Raw genomic sequence first — 24,782 nt, 5'->3', positions numbered from 1 at the left:
AACCATGAAGGTATAAATGTAGAAGGTCACATTTAAGAAAAAAAAAAAAAATGTTTAACTGAAGCTTAAATTCCTCCCACTTTAAAATCCATCTTTGTATTACACTCCATTCCACTAGTCCAGCAGTTAATCTCTGAACTCTGTTTAGAAAGCTCTTTCTAGAAATAAGATTCCTATCTTGAGATATTGTAAAAATTAGTTATTTATAAAGGTGTCGTACATACACAGAATCACAGAATTGTTCTGTTTGGAACAGACCTTTAAGATAATTGAGTCCAGCTATTAATCTGACTCCACCATGTCTAGTGCTAAATCATACTCCATCATACACCACATCTACACATCTTTTAAACACCTTAAGGGATGATGATTCAACCACCTCCCTGGGCAGCCTATTCCAATGTTTAATAATGCTTTCAGTGAAGAAGTTTCTTGTAGTATCTAATCTAAACCTCCCCTGGAGCAAGAGATTTCTACCTCTCTTAAATAGGGAGTACAACTAAAAGCACTTATTTTTCAGTTTTAAGTGGCTGTGTTTTGCCTGAATAAAGAGAACTGGGGCCAAACTCAAAGGGCACAAAAGCAATGAGGTAAAATCAAAATAAGCAATGAGGGGAGCCGTGGTGTTTTCTCTAGCTCTTCAGATCTTCAAGTTTACAGTTTAGGCTGCAGGGACTGCTGTTTACCTGTGTTTGGAAACATCAAGCAGTAGCTATGACCAAGAGAAGTCTTTACTGAGTCATAATCTAGACTTTAATCTATTGAATCTCTTACACATATGAATTTTAGAATCTAAACTCTTCTGCTAAGCCCAGCATCTCTGGCATCAGATCAAACCACCCTTAATCCTTTGGACATTCAGAAATTAGAGAGGTCATCTGAAAGGCTTATATATGACATTCCAGTATGAAGAATTGTGAATATATAGTTGTATGGAAACATGATAACCCAAACATTTTAACTCACTGTGTATACAGATAATTTTTCTGATCAGCCATACACATTCAGAAAAATCAGGACTCCACTATGCTAAATAATGTGCTGTCTTGCTTGAATAGGCTAAGAATATGAGTCAACAAAAAGCCAAAAGAAGTATAATTGCTTTTTTTGTTAATTTTATTTTTACAGGGGAGGAGAATGTACTGAACTTGCATCAAAAAATCTCTGGCAGATTTATTTTAGGCATTGCTGGCCAGTGTTTATTGTTCCTCATCTCCAATTGCATGCTGTTAATCCAGGTAAGCCTCACAAAAGCTACTCAGAAACTTGGCAAACATTATTTAATCTAAATTATTAGGAGGAGGATCTAATTTTCATGGGATTTTTAATTGTCTTCCTGATGGTATGTTCACAGTTCTCAAAGAACCTAATTTCTCCTGCAAAAAAATGATGTAATTGTTTGTGCTTCAAATATGACCTTAAGCTCCATTTTTCTTGCAACCTGCACTGCTCTTGTATGGGATGAAAACAAAATATATGCTTTCCAGTCAGGTACCAAAGGTGTCAAAATAGTTGGAGCATCCAGAGAGGATTTTTTTATTTGATTCTGATCAAGACACAAAGTGGTGTTTCTCTAACATTCATTGTTATCTAATTAACTGGAAAGATCTTCCTAAATGGGAAATGTTTTCCATTTGAGACTCCTTATATAACCATGCAAATACAAGTACCTATTACTTCCTCAATAAGAAAGATCAAGCTAACACTATTTCTCCTCCATTAGCAACAGCTGTTAAAATATCCATTGTTTTAGATGCAATAGCAACAAATCATTATTGTTATAAACTTACTGCAATCCTAACCTTGAGCAAAATTCCAGCTGTTGGCAATCAAATTATTTCACTATGATGACAAGAACACTAAACAGACAAGTAATTTTTAATTGAACATGATGCCATACCTAACTATTGCAAACCAAGCAGTCACATGTGAACATGTATCTAAGATCCTGAGACAGTAAATTATATAACATTAGGTAAAATCACTCCTAATAATCTGAAACCATTCACAACTATAAAGGTTATATTTGTTATCAGTTTGCACAGATTTAAATTTAGTCACAATGAGTTAAAATATTACCACTACACTTTTGTCCGAAATCTTAATAGCTGCAGTTTAATCAAACACCATTCCTAATCCTGACTTGAATTTAGAAGAAAGTTTTTTCTCTGGTTCATTTATTTTATGCTTACTATAGTCTGTGTATGGATCAGTTAACTCTTTCCTTTGTGTAATGGTTTAATAAATCATCAGGAGGAAAAGCAAAACAAGAATACATGAGGGCAGAAGATGTGCAAGATGATACATGTCTAGCATCTTATTTCCAGCAGATAGCACTTCTATAAACTAGTGGGAAAACTTGGCAATTAAACTCTTTAAATGAGATTATCATAACAGAGTTTAGAGTAAACTATATTCAGAGTAATCTAAATACAAAGCAAACCATTTCACAGTTGTATGAGTTCTTGTTCTACACTGAATGTGTGAGACTAATCTTTTCCAAACCTTTCCCAATTTTCCTACTGAAATTCATAATATTCCAGCATTAGAATATCTCAGTAAAATTTTAGGGGAGCATCAACATGTTTACTACAGGAGTAATGGCTGCCCAGGGACATTGCCATTTATCAGGCTTCAACTGGAGCAGAGGTTACATACTTTGATACCACTGTCAGTGCAATCAGTCTTTGTGTATCACCAGAGATCGAATTTGATTTTGCCCAGACAGTTTGGTTCTGCTTGAAAAAAATCAGAGTGGAATTATTTCAACTTTGAATCTGTCCTAGAGCATTAGAAGAGGTTCCTACAGTTTCCAACCAGCCTTGCATAGTTTTTATGGACTTGTATAATTCAAATATGAGATATGAATGTACACTTGAAAAATGTAAATTAATCATCTTGCAATATAACCCACAAGAAAGAGGCAGTCTGTAAGATTGTAAACTCCAGAAAACTCATCAGGATAAAGTCACAGACAGAAATATTTTTAGCTCCCATTACAACCGAGGCATGCCTTGTATCTTCTATTAATCAGCTCCATAAGAAACAGAGAATGGTATGGGTTGGAAGGGGTCCTAAAGTTCCAATCCTCCTGCCACAGGCTGCGACACCTCGCACTAGACAAGGCTTCTTAAAGCCTCATCCAACCCGGCCTTGAACACTTCCAGGTAGGGGACAGCCAAAACTTCCCCAGGCAACATGTTGCAGTGTCTCACCACCCTCACACCCTCTTCCATTTTAAAGCCATTCCCACTCATTCTATCACTCCACGCCCTTGTAACAAGTCCCTCCACAGCTTTGCTGTAGGCCCTCTTCAGGTACTGGAAAGCTGCTATAAGGTCTCCCTGGAGATTTCTCTTTTTTGAGCTGACCAACCCCAACTCCCTCTGCCTGTCTTTGTAGGAGGGGTGCTCCAGCCCATTTATGTGGCCCTTCTCTGGACTTGTTCCAAAAGCTCCATGTCCATGTCTAGTGCTGAGGGCTCCAGAACTGGACACAGTAGTCCAGGCAGGGTCTCACCAAAGCAGAGGGGGAGAATCACCTCCCTCACCCTGCTGGCCACACTTCTTTTGATGCAGCCCAGGTTGTGATTGACCCTCTGGGCTCCAAGTGCACATTGTTTGCTCATGTCTAACTTTTTGTTCACCAGTACCACCAAGTCTTTTTCTGCAGGGCTGCTCTCTATCACACCATCCCCCAGGCCTGTATTTATAATGAGGATTGCTCCTACCCAGGCACTCACGTTGGAAGAAAAAATAGTAATTTAAGCAGGAAAAAAAGTGGTTTTCTGAAGAGGAAAGCTGACATATTACAAACATTAGGTTTACACTTTAAGAAAAGACTTTCAAGTATAATTGTCAGTTAATTAACAATTATAATAATTTTTCAGGGATGGTAATAATATATGTCAAAATGTTTAGTTTTCTCAACCTTTATTTTCATGTAATACTTATTACCTTACTGTCCTATACTGGCTATTTTTATTGTTTAATTTCCACCATTGGGGAAATTATTATGACTTCTTCCAAAGTTTTCTTAATGTTGGGTGAGAGATCTTTAGATAACTCACACCTACTCAAACAACATATCCCAGAGTTCAGCCTGAATAAGTACATGCAGAACAGGTTCCATCATGTAAAAGTGGAAATTAACATCTTTAATACCTTTATAACTATACATTCTACCATTATGTGAGACTATTAATCACACAGAATTAATCAACAGAATTCAGACATACTTGATTCCATTCACAGAACTATGATGACATGGAAAAAACAATTTAAAGGTCAAGATCTGCATTCTCATTTCCTGAGAATATATCTTGTCAGCTAGACTGACCTCTTTTGAGGTATAAATTAATTCACCTTAACAGTAGAAACTACCCTCAGATGTCCAAAATTCTACAGGTTTGTTTTGTTTTGTTTTCCCCTGGAAATTTCACCGTAGCAAAGCCACTAGGCAGTATCTACACAAGAAAAAAAATGAAGAATTACTTAATTCTCTTATGTACAGTAATAAAGTTAAAGTGAACATGTTTTCAAGAGAAATAAAAAAGATTTAAAAGGAAAAAAAAAACAGTAACGAGAATGTATAAATTTGAAATAGCTGCCTTATGCTATCAAGTGTCAAATGTTTATACTCCCTAGGTTTCTGTTTCCCAAATTTGAAGAGGCTTGCTCCTGTTTTTATTAGTCAGGATAATTTACTGCTCCAAATCAGCATCCAAGCCTGCAAACATCCATTTTAACAATGCTGTTTATTTGTAAGAAGTTATTAAATAATTCCTCAAAAATTCTAATGCATTATAAAGGCAGTTAATGGAATGATGCATTTTTTTTTTTTCCTGCTAAAACTTTTTATCCTTCAGATAGAATTTTAGAGTGTTTTTATAACCCAGCTTGAAGTGAAATTGAATTGTATGAAATGACTGATTGTCAAGGACATTTGAACAAATTAGGTATTCATTTTATTCAGAATCCATTGAAGGATTTCTTGATGTTTTTATTTAATTTGCTTCATATCAAGGAGCTAAGTTACCCCTTGAGACACATCATGAAAGAAATAAAATATTAATAAAAGCCCAAGAAGTTCGTACATTCTTGCAGAGTTTGACTGAAAGCCATAATATTATTCACTCTCTTCCCCATAGATAAATAGAGACAAATCACAGGAGTATTTTTTTTCATCACAACCTGTCCAGTCACCTTGGTGCAGGTACTGTTTATATATAAAATTCTGAGAACAATGGTAAATATATCAAGCTGAATATATTTTAATCATCCCTGTGTCCAGAGAATTCAGAATAAAGAGGGCAGATTTAGATTTAATATTAGGAAGGAATTTTTTACTGTGAGGGTGGTGAGACACTGGAACAGGTTGCCCAGGGTAGTTGTGGCTGCTCAGTCCCTGAAAGAGTTCAAAGCCAGGTTGGATGGGGCTTTAAGAAACCTGGTGTAATGGAGGGTGTCCCTGCCCACGCAGGGGGATTGGAGTTAGGTTGTCTTCAAGGTCCCTTCCAACCCAAACCATTCTGTTATTCTATGATACAAAGAGTTTTATTTATATAGTGCCCTTTGAAAAAGCTGTTTACAACCACAAGTTGTAAACAGCTTCTTGTGTTTCTGACAAACATGTTGAGTAGGATGTGATGCCAACCATTAGAACTTAAAAGATGGTATGATTTTTAAGCTTAAGCAAATATTTGAAAAGTAGAAAGTGATTAAATTAATTTTCGAATCAAAAAGCTTAAAAAATAATTTGAAATCACAAAACAGAACTCCATGGCATAGTGTCAAGTAAATTTTCAGGTACTTGGGTATTTGTTTTAATGCCATTTTTAATTTCTCACTTCCTTATTAGACTCCATCCTCAGCTGTTTCTTTCTTAACAAATTACTCTAATTTTCCTTAACTCTAATGAGCACTTTTTTTCAGCAGCTATATTATCCCATATTTTGGACTATAATATACATATATTTTAAAATCTGTCATCAACCTTTACTATTTGTCAATGGACAAGGCAATATAACCTAAAGCAATTTTAATCAAAAGGAAAAAAAGTACAGTACCGTTAATGGAATATTTTAATTATGATCCCATATAGGTTTTTTGTTGCATTCTGAGGAGGAGGTAGACCAAGGCAGATGTCCTAAATAATACATGATTTAGTAACCGGAATTTTCCTGAATATTTTTTCTAGGTAGGTTTATGGAGACCACAAGGTTTGGTTGAAAGTCTGGATCACTTCTCTGAGAAACTTGCTCAGTCATGCAGGAAAATCAAGCAATTTACTAAGAAATAATGAAGAAGTCCATTACAATAAAAGGGCTTTTCCAAAATCCCAGCAGATAAACATGAAGGCACGGAAAACTAGTAGAAATTAGTGCATGTGAAAAACTGAAGCGGGAAAGTTTTGAGGAGCAACTAATCTATGTGTGAATGCTCCAGTGTGTCCAAAGGTTGGGTTATCACAGCTGTATGACAGAAACTGTGAAATCCAAATTTACTTGAGGCTGGTAAATACTACCCACTTGACATTTAAGAAAATCTGTGCAGTTTTCCTTCCCAGATTTTGTTTCTCAGTGATGCATTTTATCCTTATTCATTCTCCCAATTTCTTATCCTGTATTGTGTTCCTATGTACTGTATGGTACAGATAATAAATCTGTTGAATTTCTGCACAAAACTGGAAACCAATAAAAGCATAAAGAAATGTAATAAAAAAGCATTAGAGCAAAATATGAGTAATAAACATCAGAATTCATGTTTATCTTTTCTTGTGAAAGTTCAAACATTAAAAAGACAGTAAATGGGTTTTTTAATTTTCAAAGTTTGATACTGACAAGATCAGGTTATGTTAATTCAGTAAAGCTAAACACCTCAAACTCAATAATTAGCATAGGTACCAAACCAGGAAATGAAAACAGGAAATGATACAGTAAAGCATGCAGCTTTTTGCTGCAGAGGCTGTATGCTGAGGACAGAAATTTAAACTTGTTATGAGGAATAAAGATTAACTTAATTCAGTTCTCATCCATGAATACTTTTTTTTTTTTTCTTACTCTGTTAAAGTAATCTTTGTTTAAGTCCAGTTTTTGTAATATGCAGTAGCACAGGACTAGTCTAAGTTATAGGAAAAGCTGTCAGCAAGGCAAAAGCCTTAGAGTCTTTCTCTCTCTCTCTCTGATTTATGTAAGTATGAATTTACACATGCTGAATTGCTGAAAAGTGTTTCTGAAGAGCTAGAAAGCATCATTAAATGTGGAATAACGTGGAAAAAAATAATATATAGGCTCTTATGGAATCATTAATTCTTATTTTAAAAAATAACATTATTTTGACAGGAAGGAAAACTAAAAAGAAACGATAATGTAATAAATATCAATCTTTTTGCTGCAAAAGCTGTGTTGCCTCTGAAGGCAGATATTCCAACAGAATCAGACTTACATATCATTTGCATTGAAATGCCACACTGCTCCATAGGAAATATTACTGGAAGATGTTGTGGGGTTTTTTTATTATTATTTTTTTAAATCCTAAGTCACTTATTGATAATAAGATTTAGGTACTTACTTCCAGAAAAATTACTGCTATTAAATGCCTTAATGAAATTCAAAACTACCTGGATAATTACCACTGTAATCAAAGCAATTGTAGTCTTCTTGGTGGTACTTAGTGCACTGAATTTGAGCCTGAAAGTTTAGCAGGTCCTTAGTACAGCAACAGGTAAAGTTTTAAGCACTAAGACCACTGTTCACTTACCTAACCATGTGTGCCTTGTGTTATCTGAGTGCATGAATACATATTTCCTGGCATCCAGCTGCTGGTCTGTAAGCCCTGTGTGATATTTGCCAGTCCCCTGTGGATGTCTCAGATACCTGAGAGCATCCTAGTGGGGCAGCGGTCACCTGTGTTTAGGCAAATGAACCAAGCCTTAAAGAAACAGCCATTACTGAGAAAGAAGATCTGCTTCTCTCTGTCAGTGACAGAGCACCAGAATAGTAAGCAAGGATTTCTAAGCAAAATACATCAGGAGATGTCAGATTGCGCCTCAGCCTTTGGAAGCCTAAATATTCCCACAACTGTTAAATGTTTTAAAATAAACTGTCTCCTTGAACACTTTTCCTTTGCTTATTGCTACAATAAATGCATGTATATAGAATCATAGAATCACAGAACTATTCAGGTTGGAAAAGACCCTTGGGATCACTGAGTCCCACCATCATCCCTACTACACAAAGTTCTCCCCTAAACCATATCCACCAACATCACATCCAAATGACCCTTAAACACATCCAAGGATGGTGACTCAGCCACCTCCCTGGGCAGCCTATTCCAGTGTCTAACCACTCTTTCTGTGAAAAAAATTTTCCTAATGTCTAGTCTAAACCTTCCCTGTTGCAGCTTGAAGCCATTCCCTCTTGTTCTGTCACTAATTACCTATGAAAAGAGACCAGCACCAACCTCTCTACAATGACCTTTCAGGTAGTTGTAGAGACTGTGGTCTCCCCTCAGCCTCCTCTTCCTCAAACTAAACATTCCCAGCTTCTTCAAGCATTCTTCATAAGATTTTTTTCTCTCTGCCCTTCACCAGCTTTGTTGCCCTCCTCTGTACTCACTCCAGCACCTCAATGACAATCACCTCTCTACTTCTGCTGGTCTCACTATTTCTAATACAAGCCAGGATGCCATTGGCTCTCCTGGCCACCTGGGCACACTGCTGGCTCATATTCAGCCGCTTTTCAATTAGAACCCCCAGGTCCTTTTCTCCCAGACAGCTTTCCAGCCACACTTCCCCAAGCCTGTAGCGTTGCCTGGGGTTGTTGTGGCCCAAGTGCAGGACCCGGCACTTGGCCTTGTTGAAGCCCAGTAACATTAGCCCAATGATCCAATCTATCCAAGTCTCTCTGTAGAGCCTCCCTATCCTCATCCAGATCAACACTCCTGCCTAGCTTGGTGTCATCTGCAAACTTACTGATAATACACTCTATGTCCTTATCAAGATCATCAATAAAGATGCTAAACAGAAACAGTCCCAACACTGAGCCCTGTGGAACACCACTTGTGACTGGCCCCAGCTGGATTTGACTCCATTGACCACCACTCTTTGGACCCGACTGTCCAGCCAGTGTTTGAACCAACAGATCGTATGCTCATCCAGGCCATGAGCAGCCACTTTTTTTTTATGAGAGTTCTATGGGGAACCGTGTCAAATGCTTTTTGGAGGTCCAGATAGAACAATATCCACAGCCTTCCCTTGTCCAATAGTCGAGTCATCAGGTCACAAAAGGAGATCAGGTTCGTCAGGCAGGACCTGCCTTTCATAAACCCATGCTGACTGGGCCTGATTCCCTGGTTGTCCTCAATATGTCTCCTAATAACACTCAGGATGATCTGCTCCATGACCTTCCCTGGTACCGAGGTCAGACTGACAGATGTATAGTTTCCTGGATCCTCCTTTCTGCCTTTCTTACAGAATCATAGAATCATAGAATCATAGAATCATAGGGGTTGGAAGGGACCTCAAAAGATCATCTAGTCCAACCCCCCCTGCCAGAGTAGGGTCACCTAGAGTACATCACACAGGAATGCGTCCAGGTGGGTTTTGAATGTCTCCAGAGAAGGAGACTCCACAACCTCCCTGGGCAGCCTGTTCCAGTGCTCTGTCACTCTCACAGTAAAGAAGATTTTTCTGATATTCACTTTAAACCTCCTATGCTCCAATTTGCATCCATTACTCCTTGTCCTATCACTGGGCATCACTGAGAAAAGCTTAACTCCATCTTCTTGACACTCACTCTTTACGTATTTGTAAACATTGATGAGGTCACCCCTCAGTCTCCTTTTCTCCAAGCTAAAGAGACCCAGCTCCCTCAGCCTCTCCTCATAAGGGAGATGTTCCACTTCCTTCATCATCTTTGTGGCTCTGCGCTGGACTCTTTCAAGCAGTTCCCTGTCCTTCTTGAACTGAGGGGCCCAGAGCTGGACACAATACTCCAGATGCGGCCTCACCAATGCAGAATAGAGGGGCAGGAGAACCTCTCTTGACCGACTAACCACACCCTTTCTAATGCACCCCAGGATGCCATTGGCCTTCTTGGCCACAAGGGCACATTGCTGGCTCATGGTCATCCTCCTGTCCACCAGGACCCCCAGGTCCCTTTCACCTACACTGCTCTCCAGCAGGTCAGCCCCCATATAGATGGGTGTTATATTTGCTGCCCTCTTATATTGAAAAACAATAAAATAATGATTCTTAAATTAATTGGAGTACTTTTGGCTTAGTATTTTTGCTTTTATATGGTACCCAGAAATAATGTATTTCTTACCATCATTTCTTAGTGTCAGAGGTGTAGGAGGACTCAAAACTCTGGCATTTGTCACTGTGTTTTTTACCAGGCATATGTAGCTGCCAACATCAGATGTTTGCACCTTGGAGATGTAGAGATTGCCTGTCTCCTGAGAGATGAAGCGTCTGCTATCTTCTGCCACAAAAGATGGGAATTCGTTAAAAACCCAGCTATAGATGATCTCTGAAATCAAACAGGGGAAAAAAAAAAATAATAAGAGAAAGCAATTATGAAAACAGTATTTTGTTATGGTAGTGGATACAGTTGATGCTGTTCATTAATTTTAAATAATATAGAAAATACCTCACAAAAGCTAAAGGTTTTTAAGACTTTTTATTTATTTGTTTTAGAATTGGAGATTTTTTTTTTCTCTCTTTGGACTTTTGAAAATAGTATAAACATTGATTCCACAAGTTCCCTGGGAAGATGTATTTAGTTCCAGAAAAATATTTTTATATAATTAAATTGTTCAATATACTCAGAAAACACCCATAAAATATTAGACAATGTTCTTTTCTTGTCTTTAAGGTCAAGCCAAAAATAATATACAAAACATTCTTTTATCTACTTCATTATATTTGCAGTGAAATATAATAAGATGCTTCCTATAGAGCTAGAGATGACTTCTGCAAGTGTATGTATAAACAGGTTTTATTCTGAACATCTATTTTTAAAAACAGTATATTCTAACAACTAATTATAATAATAATAATTCTAATAATATTCAACCTACCTTGCAGGTAGTATTACTGCACTACACTTCAATCTTCTACATCTGTTTCTGAATCTTAGAACCCTTCCCATATGCATCTTAAATGGCTATGATAAATGAATAATTCCTTAAGCCAAATCTACCAGCTACTATGCCTCATAGTCTGTTGGATCAAAGACTAATCAAAATGATTTTTTTAAATGGTAATTAAAGGCAGTGCCTTGGTTCTTATTTTTTATCCCAGGAATCACACTGTTCCCCTGGAAAATATACACTTTTCCTTTTATACTAATAATAATTGACTGAGAAATAAGATTATTTTCTATTATTTGCTATGAGATTATATCTTAATGTATTAAAAGCATAGATGGATTAATGTGTCTGTGCTAGAAATGTCAGTAAAGTTGATTCTGATTGAGCAGGGAATTCCTTGCAGGGAATTAGTCATGTGGAGTTTCACCAATTCAGATTTTGAAGCCTTAACCTTATGTATACTTTTTACATCTTGTTATCCTTTCAATTGTATATTCCACAATCTTATTTTGTCTTCACTTTTTTTTTTTTTTTTTAAATATATATATATATATATTCTTCATAACTTAAACTACCACATTAGTTATGGGACAATTTCTTCTGCAATCTACTTCCATAATAGTCTTTAAAGAACTGACTCCAAAGTCAGAAAACCAAGACTTATTCAGGTATATAACATTCCTATCACTACTCCAAGATGCAAACTGCTCCCTTATAGGGACCAAGATCCAATTTTGTAGACTCAAATTTCTTAGGTGACTACTCTTGCCTTTAGAGCAATGTGAAGACAATAACTGCATGTATGTCAGTCTGGTTCCCTCACAGTTTTATCTCCACTACAAGTCAGAAAGTTTTCTTGATATAAAGTTAATTGGAGAAGGATGGGATTAAAAGGGTGAAAGGAAATGCTTCAAAATTAAAATATTTCTGGGTGCTTTTCTGCTAATTCTAGGAGAGGAAATGGTATAGCTGCTCATGGTAAGTGTGAAACACATCAACATCCCAGCTAAATATAAAACACAGCCAGGTGTGCAGTTTAACAGTATGGAACTCATCAGAAATTCTAAGTCCTCTGTCCTTTCCACCCTTGTGTTGTACCATTCCTTGACACAGTGGTTAGAAAGGAATGCAAAGGCACAATGACTGTTTTCTTTTTTTAATCAGTAAAATCCAATGGAGCATACAAGGTGTAGAGATGCAGGATGTTCTGGATTAATTTTGAAGAAGTTCAGTCTACTTTTGAAGTCACATGACAATTTTCTTATGAAATGATATTAGTAAAAAAATGTGATGTTAAAGGACTAAAACTATTTACCTGACAGCAGGGGAAGACTTCTCCAAAACAGAGAATTAAGCTGCACACAGTGGCTTTTTGCTTAAAATATTTTTCAATTCTAATTGTGATTATGAGTGCTTACACACGACCCTTCAGGATTCAGGGTTCACTGAAAGCTCTCAGAGCATTCAAAATTCTTTTCCTCTTCTATTATGTTTTAGGCAAAATACTAACTAGTCCAGATATTTCTTTCTGAAAATTTCATTGCCACATTTTGCTATGATGTCTTATCTGGCAGAAATTATTCATGGCAGCATAAAATTCTATAAAGGGATGATGAACATATAAGCTCAAGGAAAACACATAGGCTTTAATTGAAGACACCTGTTAGCAATTCAAATGGAAAGCAATCAGTCTCACTAATTGCTCTGGCTTAAAAGTAGGTCAAACCAAACATAAAACAGTCACCACTGGCAGTTCATGTAGAATAGAATTTTATCCATTTGTACCCTAAAAACACATGCAGCGAATTATTTATTAATTAGAACAACTCCTGAGGAATTAATCTCAAGCAATAAATTTTTGTGCCTCTAAGGAAACATAATACTTCGTCTTTGCTGGTGCTGAGTCTGGAGGATGGGGGTCTACTGTCTTTCTGTCACCTTATAAATTATTTTTGCTGTCAAAAATAGAGTAATACAGGAATTGGTACTGATAAAAAAAATAACAGAAGTTTTGCCAGATCTAAAACTCAAATAATTTATTATATTAAACTGCAATTAATACATTTATTTGTGCATATCTACAGCATCTGTATCCCAGCCAGCAGTCCAAACTCCAAAGCAAAGACAAAAGTGCTACCAGTTTACTTCTTGACCATTGTCAGCTGATTGACATTGAAGGAATTACTCCTATTTTTAATTTCTAAAAAGCAAAACCTTAGGAATAGACTTTCAAATACCTGAAGACTTTGCATCTGAATGCTCACATTGGAATTGAGCTGGAATTCTGAACCTTCTTTGCAGGTGAAATTCACCTTACATGCTTTTTTAAGGTTTCTTTCCTATTAGACCTGATTAATGAGTCCAGAAGATTCTTAATTCTGAGGGTTATATCCATACAGTATGCACAGGCTTCAGTGGGGATATTGCAGGGAAACTTTGCAATTTCCATTGCATGCTATGCAGAACAGTCAGAAACAACCACAGCTGGCTTGGGATCTGGGGACCCAACAGTTTTTAGCTGACAGAAATAGACAGATGATCTTGCAGAAGTTACTTTACAAAAGGATGTTAAAAGAATGACTGCAATTATAGGAAAATGGGTATACCTTGACATTGATCCATCACACAGATATCTCACATTTCTAAATTTGCAGCCATGGTGGGAGATGAATTGTGTGTTGGTGCTCATATTCTAGGACTCTGAATGCTCTCAGTTTGTATGCCAGCAAAATTAAAATTTAGGGTTCTTAAGTCACAGAATTCCTAAAGAAGGTTGTCCAAGTAAAAAAACTGGGGTTTTGTTTTGTTCTGTTTTCTTCTGGTAATATCAAGCATAAAAGAATCCTCAAATGATTGCAATGACATGTAAATATCACTAATAAAGAGAGAATGACAGAGAATCAACATTTAAATATTTCTGCCCATTTATAGACAAGTCTGTTTCCTAAATAAAGTACATGCACAGTAAAACATTCTAAACCACCAGTGCATATACATTCCACAATTCCACAGAGGTTTAGCACAGGAGCACATGAAAACTACAGGAAGAGAGGCTTGCATTTAAATATTATCTGAAATCCCACTCTTAGGAAATGGTAAATTCCTAAGTGAACTTTTTTAATTTCAGAACAAGAAGCCTAAGACCAAACAGATGACACTAGGCCTATTTGTACACAGCTCACTGCAGTTGTTAGTGAACTTCAAACCTATATTTTGTGTAGGTTTCCTTTAGGTTAAAAGATTTTAGAAGCAGTATCACTAGCTAAGCACAAAGCACAGGTGTCATTGTACTAGCTTTTTAATCTAAATAAACCAAACTATAACTGTAAAATCAGCAAGTAATAACCCTAGATATGAACCTTCAGAAGTCATCTCCTTTTGAGAAAAGTCTGAATAAATGGTTTCTCCATGCTGTGTGCATTTTGCTTTCAATAGGGAAAAAAGTTTAAGTAAAACCAGGAAACTATGAATACTGCAGTATACAGAAGTTTAGAGACTTTTGAAGAATATATGCTCAGCTTATTTTTTATTTTTATACCCATTTATTTTATTTTTAACATGACACCTATGCTAAAACAGTAAAGAAGATGTAGAGTCCTTCCTGGAAATTACAGTTAACTGCCAACACAAAAGAAACTTTGATATAGATACTGTTCATCAACACAAACAGAAACACAGAGTAAAAAGGTAAATTATGAATTATAGAGGCAGTTGTAAATTGGCATTCTCCTGTGGCTTGGGTTGGATGACTCTTCTGCTGGTAAGTTTTGTTGTATGCAAAGCCTTGCTGTGAAAATCATTTAAGCAATTTTGGTAACTGCAAAACTGCAATTTCCTTTCATGGATGACCAGCCTTGTTTACAGACAACTGTCTCCAAGGAGCTTTGTATCTGTTTTCTGAAGGTCATTTGGAAAACATTTGAAATGTCCAATTTGTTTCTATGTTTCATTAAGTACTTTTTAGTGGGTTATGTAGGTGAAAATCTGGTCACTTGGTAATAAAATAGTGAGAAGTGAGCACAAATCTCCTACGAAAATGAATTTGTTGTGTGAAATTTTGTTTGCTATATTTTCCCTAAATTAATTTTGAAGATCTATTTTTTCTGCTTTACACCACAAATTCTTAAACTGTCACAACGTGACATACTTTCCATAATGGATGAATCTGGAATACTGACACATCAGCATTTTCATTAGTGCTGGACTGTGCTTTTGGAGGTATTGTTCTGATGCAGAACATGTCAGTAGTATGGTAATGCAAAAGTCTTTCTGTCATTGTGGGTCACTAAGAAATAACCTCATAAGTATTGTAATGAGAGCTGTGCTGGAGGCATTAAAATAGCATCACATCTTCACTCCTGTGTTTGTTAGTGATTGAAGTAAATGCCAGATTCACTTCAAGGCTTTTCTCCTGAGAAATTGCTTATTTCATCCTTTTACCATGCAGTTTCTGGGCAGCCTTTTCATCAGTCCTGTCAGCCTAGTGGTATTGCTGGTGGCAAGTGAAGATGTAAGAAGAAAGTTCCCATACAAACTCTGTGAAGGCCACATAAAACCTAAATGTACAGTCCATACATTGGTTAAACATTGCATCTTCCAGGGCAATGCATGCAAACACACATCCTGTAATTGTACTTCTGTGGAGTTACGGTGTTTGTACAAGAAATAAGGGGCTTGTGTCTTCTTTCTGTGATGCAGTGGGAGATACAGTACTCTATCTCCTCTAGGATTCTGTTGGGAAAGCTTCTTTCTTTGTCCAGGATTCCCTCTGATTACTCCAATTCCACAAGGTGGCAGTACTTGATGAATAAATGGCAGTGATGCTGGATGACTGCCAAAATCTTAGATAATACGTGAGTTTTAGCAATTCTGAAACTTGTTTTTGTTGTTTTGTTTGTGGTTTTTGTTGTTGTTATGTGTTTTTTTTTAATTAATAAAAAATCAGCAAAAAGTGCACTGAAGATCACAGGCTGAGTTTGTATATATATAACTTTAAACCACAAAAATTGTATTATGGCTTTGCTGTACCATTCAGAAATATTCTGTTTAAACAAGATAAAGTGTAAGGAGAAATATATGCCTAAATCTCCTCTACTGAGAAGACAGAACTTAATTTTATCTCAAGTCCAGTTTCAGTCTTTATCATGACACTTGCTGGTTTGATAGACTCTGTATCAACCACATAATACGGGTGCAAAAATGTGGCATTATAATGATGAAGAACACTTCACATTTACAGGGCTGAAGGCTTCATTTTTAGCTAAGATGAATTATAACAATGGGTTGTTCCTTCAGCCTCCCACCACAACCAGATAAATAATTTTGATGCAGTTCTTTGTGCTGCAGAGGCTTATTATCAGGTCTCATTAATCCTCCAAGAAAATATTTAATTAAGGTAATTTATTTGTTGCATTGTAATGCACCCTCATAGAGCAAACAGATATTGTCAATTTATCAGCTAGCAATGAAATTGCTTCTTTTCTGCTCTGGGGGCTCTCTATCTACTACTCACTTACCTGAAACACAGTTCTAGAGATCACGTATTTGTCTTTGTTCAGATTTAATTACAGTGATAAATCTTCAAATATTTTCTTTTTTATAACCATTCACACAGTCAGTAACTAAAAACATAGTAGAAAGTTAAGTGTACTGTCAGGACTGATTTTGTAGTGGAGAATGCAAGTATTATATCATCATTACAAGTGTACACAGCCAATATAGTCTCATTTATACATTTGACATCTATGAAACGTAGTCAGTCAGTGAAATGTGTAAAGACCAATGAAATATATTTCTCATACATATGCTCTTTAAAGAGACCACATACCATACAAAAAAAAAAAACAATCAGAAAAAAAAAGCTTCTGGGAAAGGATGTTAGATTATTATGTGTATTTGATTGTAATTGGCATGATTTTTATATATATATATACATATATATATATACACCTGTTCCAGAAAGAATCAAACATTGTGATCAATAGGAACTCAAACACACATGTTCTTCAGGCTATTCTTTTGTCATCAGCCCAGTCTTTAAAGATGTCTAAAGTCAGATGTTAAGAATAACCTCTTTCGTTGTTCACTTAATAATGAGACAGTTTCCCTTAATAACTGTGTGTATTTCCTTTCTTCTTCTTTTTTTTTTTTTCAATACTGATTATTACTTATGTAACTTATCACACTTAAAGTGTTGAAAATGCTTTACTGATGATATATATTAACTTTTGCAATTACAATGGAAGATAATAATCCTTGTCTCATCAGGCTTGTGATCTTGAGTCTAGATCAATCAAATCTCTTGAATTTTCCTTAAAAAACATGCTTTAGAATGCTCTACTTAGTTTTATTGTTGTCATCTCTACTGCTTTTCCACATCCTACAACACAGGAACCAAAGCTGGACATGATATTCTATCTGAGACATTGACAGTATTGATGACTGGAATAATAGTCGTGCGTAATCTGTAGGTAACAGTCATCTTGGTACGTCCTAGAATTGAAGTATGCAATTTTTCATTCTATTAAGTATCCAATTTTCTGTAATGGCACTGTTTTTCCAAGGAAGAATACCATTTAATCACTTATTTCCCTTCATTCTACCTGTAAATTTGTTATCTTTCAAAGTACAGTAATCGGCATTTTGCTGAATTTTGTTACTCATTGCAAGCTGTTTCTCCAATGTACTGATATTTAGATTCTCATTCTATGCTCTGTGGTGATTGCAATCTCTTGCATCTAGGAGTCACTCGCAAATGCTAAATATGTCTTTCTTTCCACTAGGCCACTCACACTTTCAAAGAAAAAAAATAAATTTTATATGAATTTGATATGATTTGTACTTAAAAAATCTGGATTGGCTGTTTCTTAAAGATCTCATTATCATTGTATTGCCTACAAAGTCAGTGTTTAAAATTTTATCACAGTAAATTTGCAGATTTCAAAATCTGCCTAACTCTGGCCCCTCCTTGATTAAAACAAAGAAAAGAAAAAGAAAAGAAAAGAAAAGAAAAGAAAAGAAAAGAAAAGAAAAGAAAAGAAAAGAAAAGAAAAGAAAAGAAAAGAAAAGAAAAAGAAAAGAAAAGAAAAGAGAAAAGAAAAGAAAAGAAAAGAAAAGAAAAGAAAGAAAAGAAAATGTTTTATTTTCTTGACATATTTTGAAATTATTTTTGAGATATTTTTGAGACACCATATTCTCAGTAACCTTTTCATGTAAAAGACATTTACCAATAATTGTTTTGTCTTATATAAGTAAAGACAAAAGGGAAAATAGTGCAAATGGTATGAGGGGGGGAAGCTGAAGGTGGAAACAAACTTGTGGTTAGAACAGAAATAACTTTTTAAGGAAGAAAAACACTGGGAAGAGAAAACATCAATCACAAGGCAGATGAACTGCAAATAAGATGCTTTAAAAATATTTTGAAAGCAAATATAATAATTCTAACAACAGCTTTATTATTGATGCTCATCTATTATTAGGTAGGAATATAAATCAATATTTATGTAGAAAAATCCTGAATGTTCCATATAAATTGATGTCCTATGTTTTATAGTATACCAGGTAATGCAAATGTCACCGTATAATGCTATTTTCTATGAAAAGCAGTGAAGAAAGTGCATAGTAAAAAGCAATAAAATTAAACAGTCCAAGTAAGTAATAACACAGAACTTAATTTAGCAAGTAAGTATTGGCAGTGAAGCTCTTTTAATCCATACTGCTGACTATATAGAATTAGTGAAATATCTAAGACCAGCAGGACTAGGGAAGCGATTGTCCTCGTGTAGTCAGCACTGATGATGCCACACCTCGAATACTATGTTTGGTTTTGGGCCCCTCACTACAAGAAGGGCACTGAGATGCTGAAGCATGTCCAAAGAAGGGCAATGAAGCTGGTGAAGGGCTTGGATAACATGTCTTATGAGGAGTGGCTGAGGAAACAAGTTATTTAGACATGAAAGAAGTGGGGCAGGCGGGGACACCTTATCGCTCTCTGCAACTACCTGAACGGATGTTGTAAAGAAATGAGTGTTGGTCTCTTCTCCAAAGTAACAAGCAACAGAACAAGAGGAAAGGCCTGAAGTTGTGTCAGGTGAGGTTTAGATTGGGCATTAGGGAAAATTTATTCACTGAAAGGGTTGTCAGGCACTAGAACAGGCTGCCCAGGGCAGTGGTGGAGTCACCGTCCCTGGAGGTCTTTAAAAGATGTGGAGATGTGGTGCTCAGGGACATGGTTTAGTGGTGGATTTGACAATACTAGGTTAACAGTTGGACTCAATGGCCTTAAAGAGTCTTTTACAACTTACATGATTCCATGATTCTATGATTAGTAATTTTCAAAGACAAGAATTAGAGGTAAATTTGTTCCAGCATTAGAAGGGTAATCAGGAAGACCAACATTAAACTTAAATAAAACTAGTCAATGTGAGATTTTATTATTATCCAGTTTAGAACGTGAGATATAATTAAAACTATTGGAAGAAAATAAACCTAGTCAAACAAACTAAGTATATTTTTATTGTTATTTTTATTGACAAAGTTTCTGTAATGTTCTAGAATTTGTCTTTTATAAAAGCACACGCTAATAAAATAGAATTGGATAACCTCAACATTAAATAACTGTGCATTGAAAATGTTAAAAACTGACTGCAAAGCAAAAGGATCAGTCCTGGAATTCCTTGTCCTCTACTGCTGAACTTTTTAATAGTTAAAAACAAACCTTCGCAGTTGTATTTACTGATCTACAGGAGATATAAAACTTGGCAGTGTCAAATGTACAGGACAAATCACTGGTAAACTGCTTTGGATAGCTTATTAATGTTAGAGCCTTTTTTAAGATGCAAAAGTGTTGAATGTACAGTAACACAAAATTATTATTTCTTAATAATTTGAGATATTTCTTAATAGTTTCAATGAACAAGAATTCTTTATTAACACTATTGTGCTTATATGAAAAGTGTGGCATTGGAAAACAAAGAGGATGCTGTTTAATACTCAGGTAAACAGATGCAAAAATTATTTTCTCTTGCAAAACATTCAATCGAAATTAATGTAAAATATTTTTTCCTTTTCTCTCTTTCACATGTTACATCTTTCTTGTTCTCTGATTATACTGTGATACTTGAGTTTCTCTACATTTTAATGGCACCGGTGTGAGTTATTCTGACATGATCTACTTCTTCTTTACCTAAGTCTGTCACAGGGGTGAGGAAAATGAAAAATCATATTCCAGAGCAGTATTACTTTCAGCAAATCCCAGAATCCTGCACCCAAGTGGGCTGCTGCATTATATGGAAATTTCATTTTGTAACTACTGCAATGGTACAAATAGATTCTTGCATTTTGAAGGCATAACTAGGACATCCATCAAAACAAAACAAAACCCTGGAAGTAATGGTAGGATGATGATCATCCAAATGTGTGGATTATTGCTCTGTCAAGTGCAAGAGTGACATCTCTTGTTCAGCAGAGAGATGCTAAATCTCTGCATACTTCACTTTTCCTTATCATTTATCAACAGAAGCTCTCATAGGCAAATAGGGTTGTTTGGCTGAAAATACTCATTAGTAGTCCAGCTATCAGAGTATCAGTCTCTCAAGGAGTTTATATGTATGTTTCAGTTTGGCTTCTTTGTGCTTCCAAGAAAGAAAGGCACTTAAATTTGTCACTTTTTCACTCATTCACCTTGATTCCTAGTGCCAGGAAGTATTATAGTAGCAGAAAGATTTATTTAACAAGATTTAATTTCAGGCTTCAAGGTGTAGAAGTTAAAATAAAAGGCTACTGTAGTTCTAGTTTATGCTTCAAAACATGATCTTTTGTAACAGCCTTCACTACTCTTTACATGCAGTTGTTGTCATAGGAATTCTATTTGCAAAACCTGAGTACTTGAAGTCCATGGAGTTGCCTTTATATGGCCACACATACTGGACTCTTTTGCCCCCCTGCTTTATCTTCTCTTGGTCCTAGGTGTTTCAATATAACTTTAAAGGCTTTTTGTGTTTGTCTGGAGGTCAGTGTTTTGTGAAATCCACTATGACCGTGGCACCATAGGACTGATGGATCTTCCTTGGGCATGCTCCTTTGCTCCTGTGGTATTTGTTGTCCTAAGATCTCAAATCTTAGAGCAGGACCGAAAAAAACCAAACCAAAACAAAACAAAAAAACCCCACAACTAGGGCAGATCACTCAGAAAGGCATCCAGACAGGTCTTGAAATTCTCCAGAGAAGGAGATTCCGTAACCAATCTGGGCAGCCTCTTCCAGTCCTCTGTAACCCACACAGTAAAGAAGTTCTTCCTTATGTCGAGGTGGAACTTCCTGCATGCAAGTTTGAATCCATTGCCCCCCGTCCTATCACAGGGCAAAAGTGAAAAGAGCTTGTCCCTGCATTCTTCGTGCCCAGCCCTCATGTATTTATAGACATTAATTAGATCCCCTCTAAGTCTTGTCCTCTCTAGATTGAAAAGCCCCAGGTCTCTCAGCGTAAGGCAGGTGTTCCAGCCTCTGTTGGATTCTCTCAAGTAGATCCCTGTCCTTCTTGAACTGGGGAGCCCAGAACTGGACACAATACTCCAAGCGAGGTCTCACCAGGGCTGAGTAGAAGGGGAGGAGAACCTCCCTTGATCTGCTGGAGACACTCCTCCTAATGCACCCCAAGATACCATTGGCCTTCTTGGCCATAAGAGCACATTGTTGTCCCATGGATAACTTGTCTACCAGGACTCCAAGGTCCTTCTTCATGGAGCTGCTCTCTAGCAGATCACCTCCTAGGCTGTACTGATGCATTTTGTTGTTCCTTCCCAGGTGCAGGACTCTGCACCTGCTCTAAATCAAAGCAGTACCATTCCCATCATTTTTGTATGGCAAAGCTAAAGAAGAAGGAAGTGATTTTGCAGTGGTTATAATCTGGGTTATAGTCAAAATGAAATTGCCACTAATACACATTTTTTTCTCTCTTTTTGTACATCTATAAGAAATACCAAAACAATAAACGTTCTAGGCAATGAATCTTTAGGAGCTGTGTAGATTGAAGATGAATATTGGAGATGGGTAACTATTCCCTCATCCTCCCTCCAAATTTGATTTTCAAATGTTAAAAAAAAAATAATAATATGTATAAATCACATAATGCCCCATGTGCTGAAGATCTAGTGCTGATCTCCTTCATGGTATATTTTCTAAAGAATGGATTCTTCATTACATCTTCTGGAACACAATGGAACGTATGAACATATGTTTCAGAGAATAACACAAATCCAGACTTCTGGTCCCCAAAAGACAGTTTGAGCGTTAAGGCTGACAGTGACAGATTATTTTTTCACCATAATTAAAAAATAATTCAAAGTGCAGGTGAAGAAGAAGATTCATGTTACAATAACAAACTGTCCTAGAATGCTGATAATGCTGTTCAACAATGTTGTACAAATAAATCACTACAAATGACTTCAGTAACAATAAATCATCTAAAAATTAACAATGTAGAGACTGTAAGTCTTATCTGTTTCTACATATAGACAATACACAGTTGGATCCCTGTGCACCTTGTTCTGCACTACTGGAAACCCAGTGAACTGCTTCCATCCATCTTCTACTTGTCATGGAATTGTTATTTAGAGATAATCTCTAGCCTTCTGTTATCTTACCTCCAGCCTAGGGCAGTGTCCCATGCTTATCATCTCTCCTCCTCAATCCCTTAGCAATAGCAGTCCAAGTGACACCTACTGTGTCACATTATATATAAATATCACATTGAAAAAGAAGATATTTTTCCAACTCTCTTCTGATTTTGTTTTGTTCTAAAAAACCCAGCACTATATGGTTAATGCAAACTACAAGAAATTCTGCTCCCTCTTGTGTTAAGTATTTGTATATTTTTCAAAAGGGTAATTGTGTTTTTCATACCCATTTGCTTTTAGGCATAAAGTATGACGTTGTAAAGCCACAAGATCTGGACTGTAAATCAGTGCAATTTTAATCTGTCCTTGAAATTTTCTTTGTAGATTATCCTCTGAAAAATGTGTGGTGCTCCTTCCTTTCATTAGGCAGAGCTGAAATCTGACTCTTTAGATGTGAAACTACATGGTAGTTTACTAAACTCCTAAAGGATTCTGCAGGAGAAGCCAAACTGTGACAAAAGATCAGTATTACCTATATCCTTCTTTCCCCTCTTCTTGAATTTTGTAACCCTTCAGTCTCCAGTGGACTTGTTTAATTATTGAAGGAGGAAATATTGTGAAAATTAACGCTTCAATAAACCAATAAATGAAGTTAAATTTTCCCATTACAGATTCTCCGCAGCAGGTTAATAACATCAATGCAACAGGAAATGTATTAGATGGTTAATGAAGTAACCAGCAGTGATTTTAACAGTATTGGAATGTAGCATGAAAACACAGGAAATAGAAGTGGCCAAGCAAATCATCAGAACTAAGTGCGGTATTAATTGTTGCAGTGTTAAAAAGATAGAATTGGGATTGAAAAGAAGCAACTGCTCTCCTGTTACTACTCTGGAAAACATATTTTGTTGTCAGAAGATGAAGGATCCATATGTGCAACTGCACAGGAGTTTGGATTTGACTGTAATCATTCAGATGAACCCTACGATATTATGCTTATACCTATTCAGTTATTTTCTCCTTGAAAAATCCAAGCAATTACCTTTCAAGTACTTACTGTTGCTTAGATATATATTTCTAGTTTTAAAATTAAATTAAATAAAAATTAAATAAAATAAACAAATAAATAAAATAAAATAAGAAAGAAAGAAAACTAGATATCCTGACTAGAATTGTTTTCATACCACTTCATTTATTTGAAACAATATTCCGGACCTGATTAAATAAGACCATAAAGAAAACTTATGTCTCATTAAGCATTGTATCTTCTCTAATGGTTGTAAGTTGACTTTCATATTCCTTAAAAATAAGAAATAGCTGACTTTGTTATAAACAGAAACTTGTTAATGGCATCTGATAGATCTCATCTCAGTTCAGTCCAAAGCTTTGTCCTTCTGAGTCAAGACTGACTTCCTAACATTTTCAGTAGTTATTTTTACTAGAATCATAATTGAATTCAGTTATTCATGCCTAGTCCAAAAAGAGTTATCAACTGCTGTTTCTGAAAAATCCATTGTTTTCATTCTTTTTTGAAACTTAGAAAGTTCCCCACAAGGGTAATGGAGAGAAAGTTAGACTCCAGACCCTTAGAAATTAATAATTTCTCATTTTTTCTTCCTTCTTATGTCACCTTTGGTTTCAACTGTCTGATTAGCCTTAGTTACATCGATTACATTTGCACACTCTTCTCTGTTCTTTTCTGTGGTATGAAGTGGAGAGTTAACTAGAATTAATAGGGGATTTTCTGTCTTAAACAAAATGGGCTTTCTGATGTTTAACTAACTGACCTGTTTGTAAAATTATATTGTTCCAGCCAGCAGCTTAGTAAAATATAAGAACTAAGTAGCAAATTGGTTGTCATAGGAAGGTTATGATGAGAGGGTCAATCTTGTGAGACCCCTGTACCCTGTGACTGCAACTGCTGTATGTTATTCTGATATGAAATCTATTAATGTAGGTCTCTTGCTATTTTAGAAGTTACATAACCTGTACCACAGGAGAAGGTTTTACACCACCTATTTCCTAATTTAATTGGTACCTTTACAATACTAGTTACAGAAATGTGGTTGTAATAC

The 24,782-nt window shown here is 36.0% G+C and overlaps 1 protein-coding gene across 3 annotated transcripts in view; it reads right to left on the bottom strand.

Annotated features, from left to right (window-relative positions):
* The window catches only part of CNTN5 (contactin 5), a 628,741-nt gene that overhangs the window by 159,642 nt on the left and 444,317 nt on the right, over nucleotides 1–24,782 (bottom strand). For all 3 annotated transcript variants that reach the window (XM_051643085.1, XM_051643105.1, XM_051643094.1), the window contains one exon: nucleotides 10,328–10,531. In XM_051643085.1, coding sequence (XP_051499045.1) covers nucleotides 10,328–10,531 — 204 coding nt within the window. The remainder of the gene's footprint in view (nucleotides 1–10,327; nucleotides 10,532–24,782) is intronic.

Source organism: Apus apus, chromosome 1 (assembly GCF_020740795.1).
Source record: "Apus apus isolate bApuApu2 chromosome 1, bApuApu2.pri.cur, whole genome shotgun sequence".
Classification (NCBI taxonomy): Eukaryota; Metazoa; Chordata; class Aves; order Apodiformes; family Apodidae; genus Apus; species Apus apus.
The sequence above is the reverse complement of the archived record's forward strand: the minus strand, read 5'-3'. Positions and strand labels throughout refer to the sequence as shown.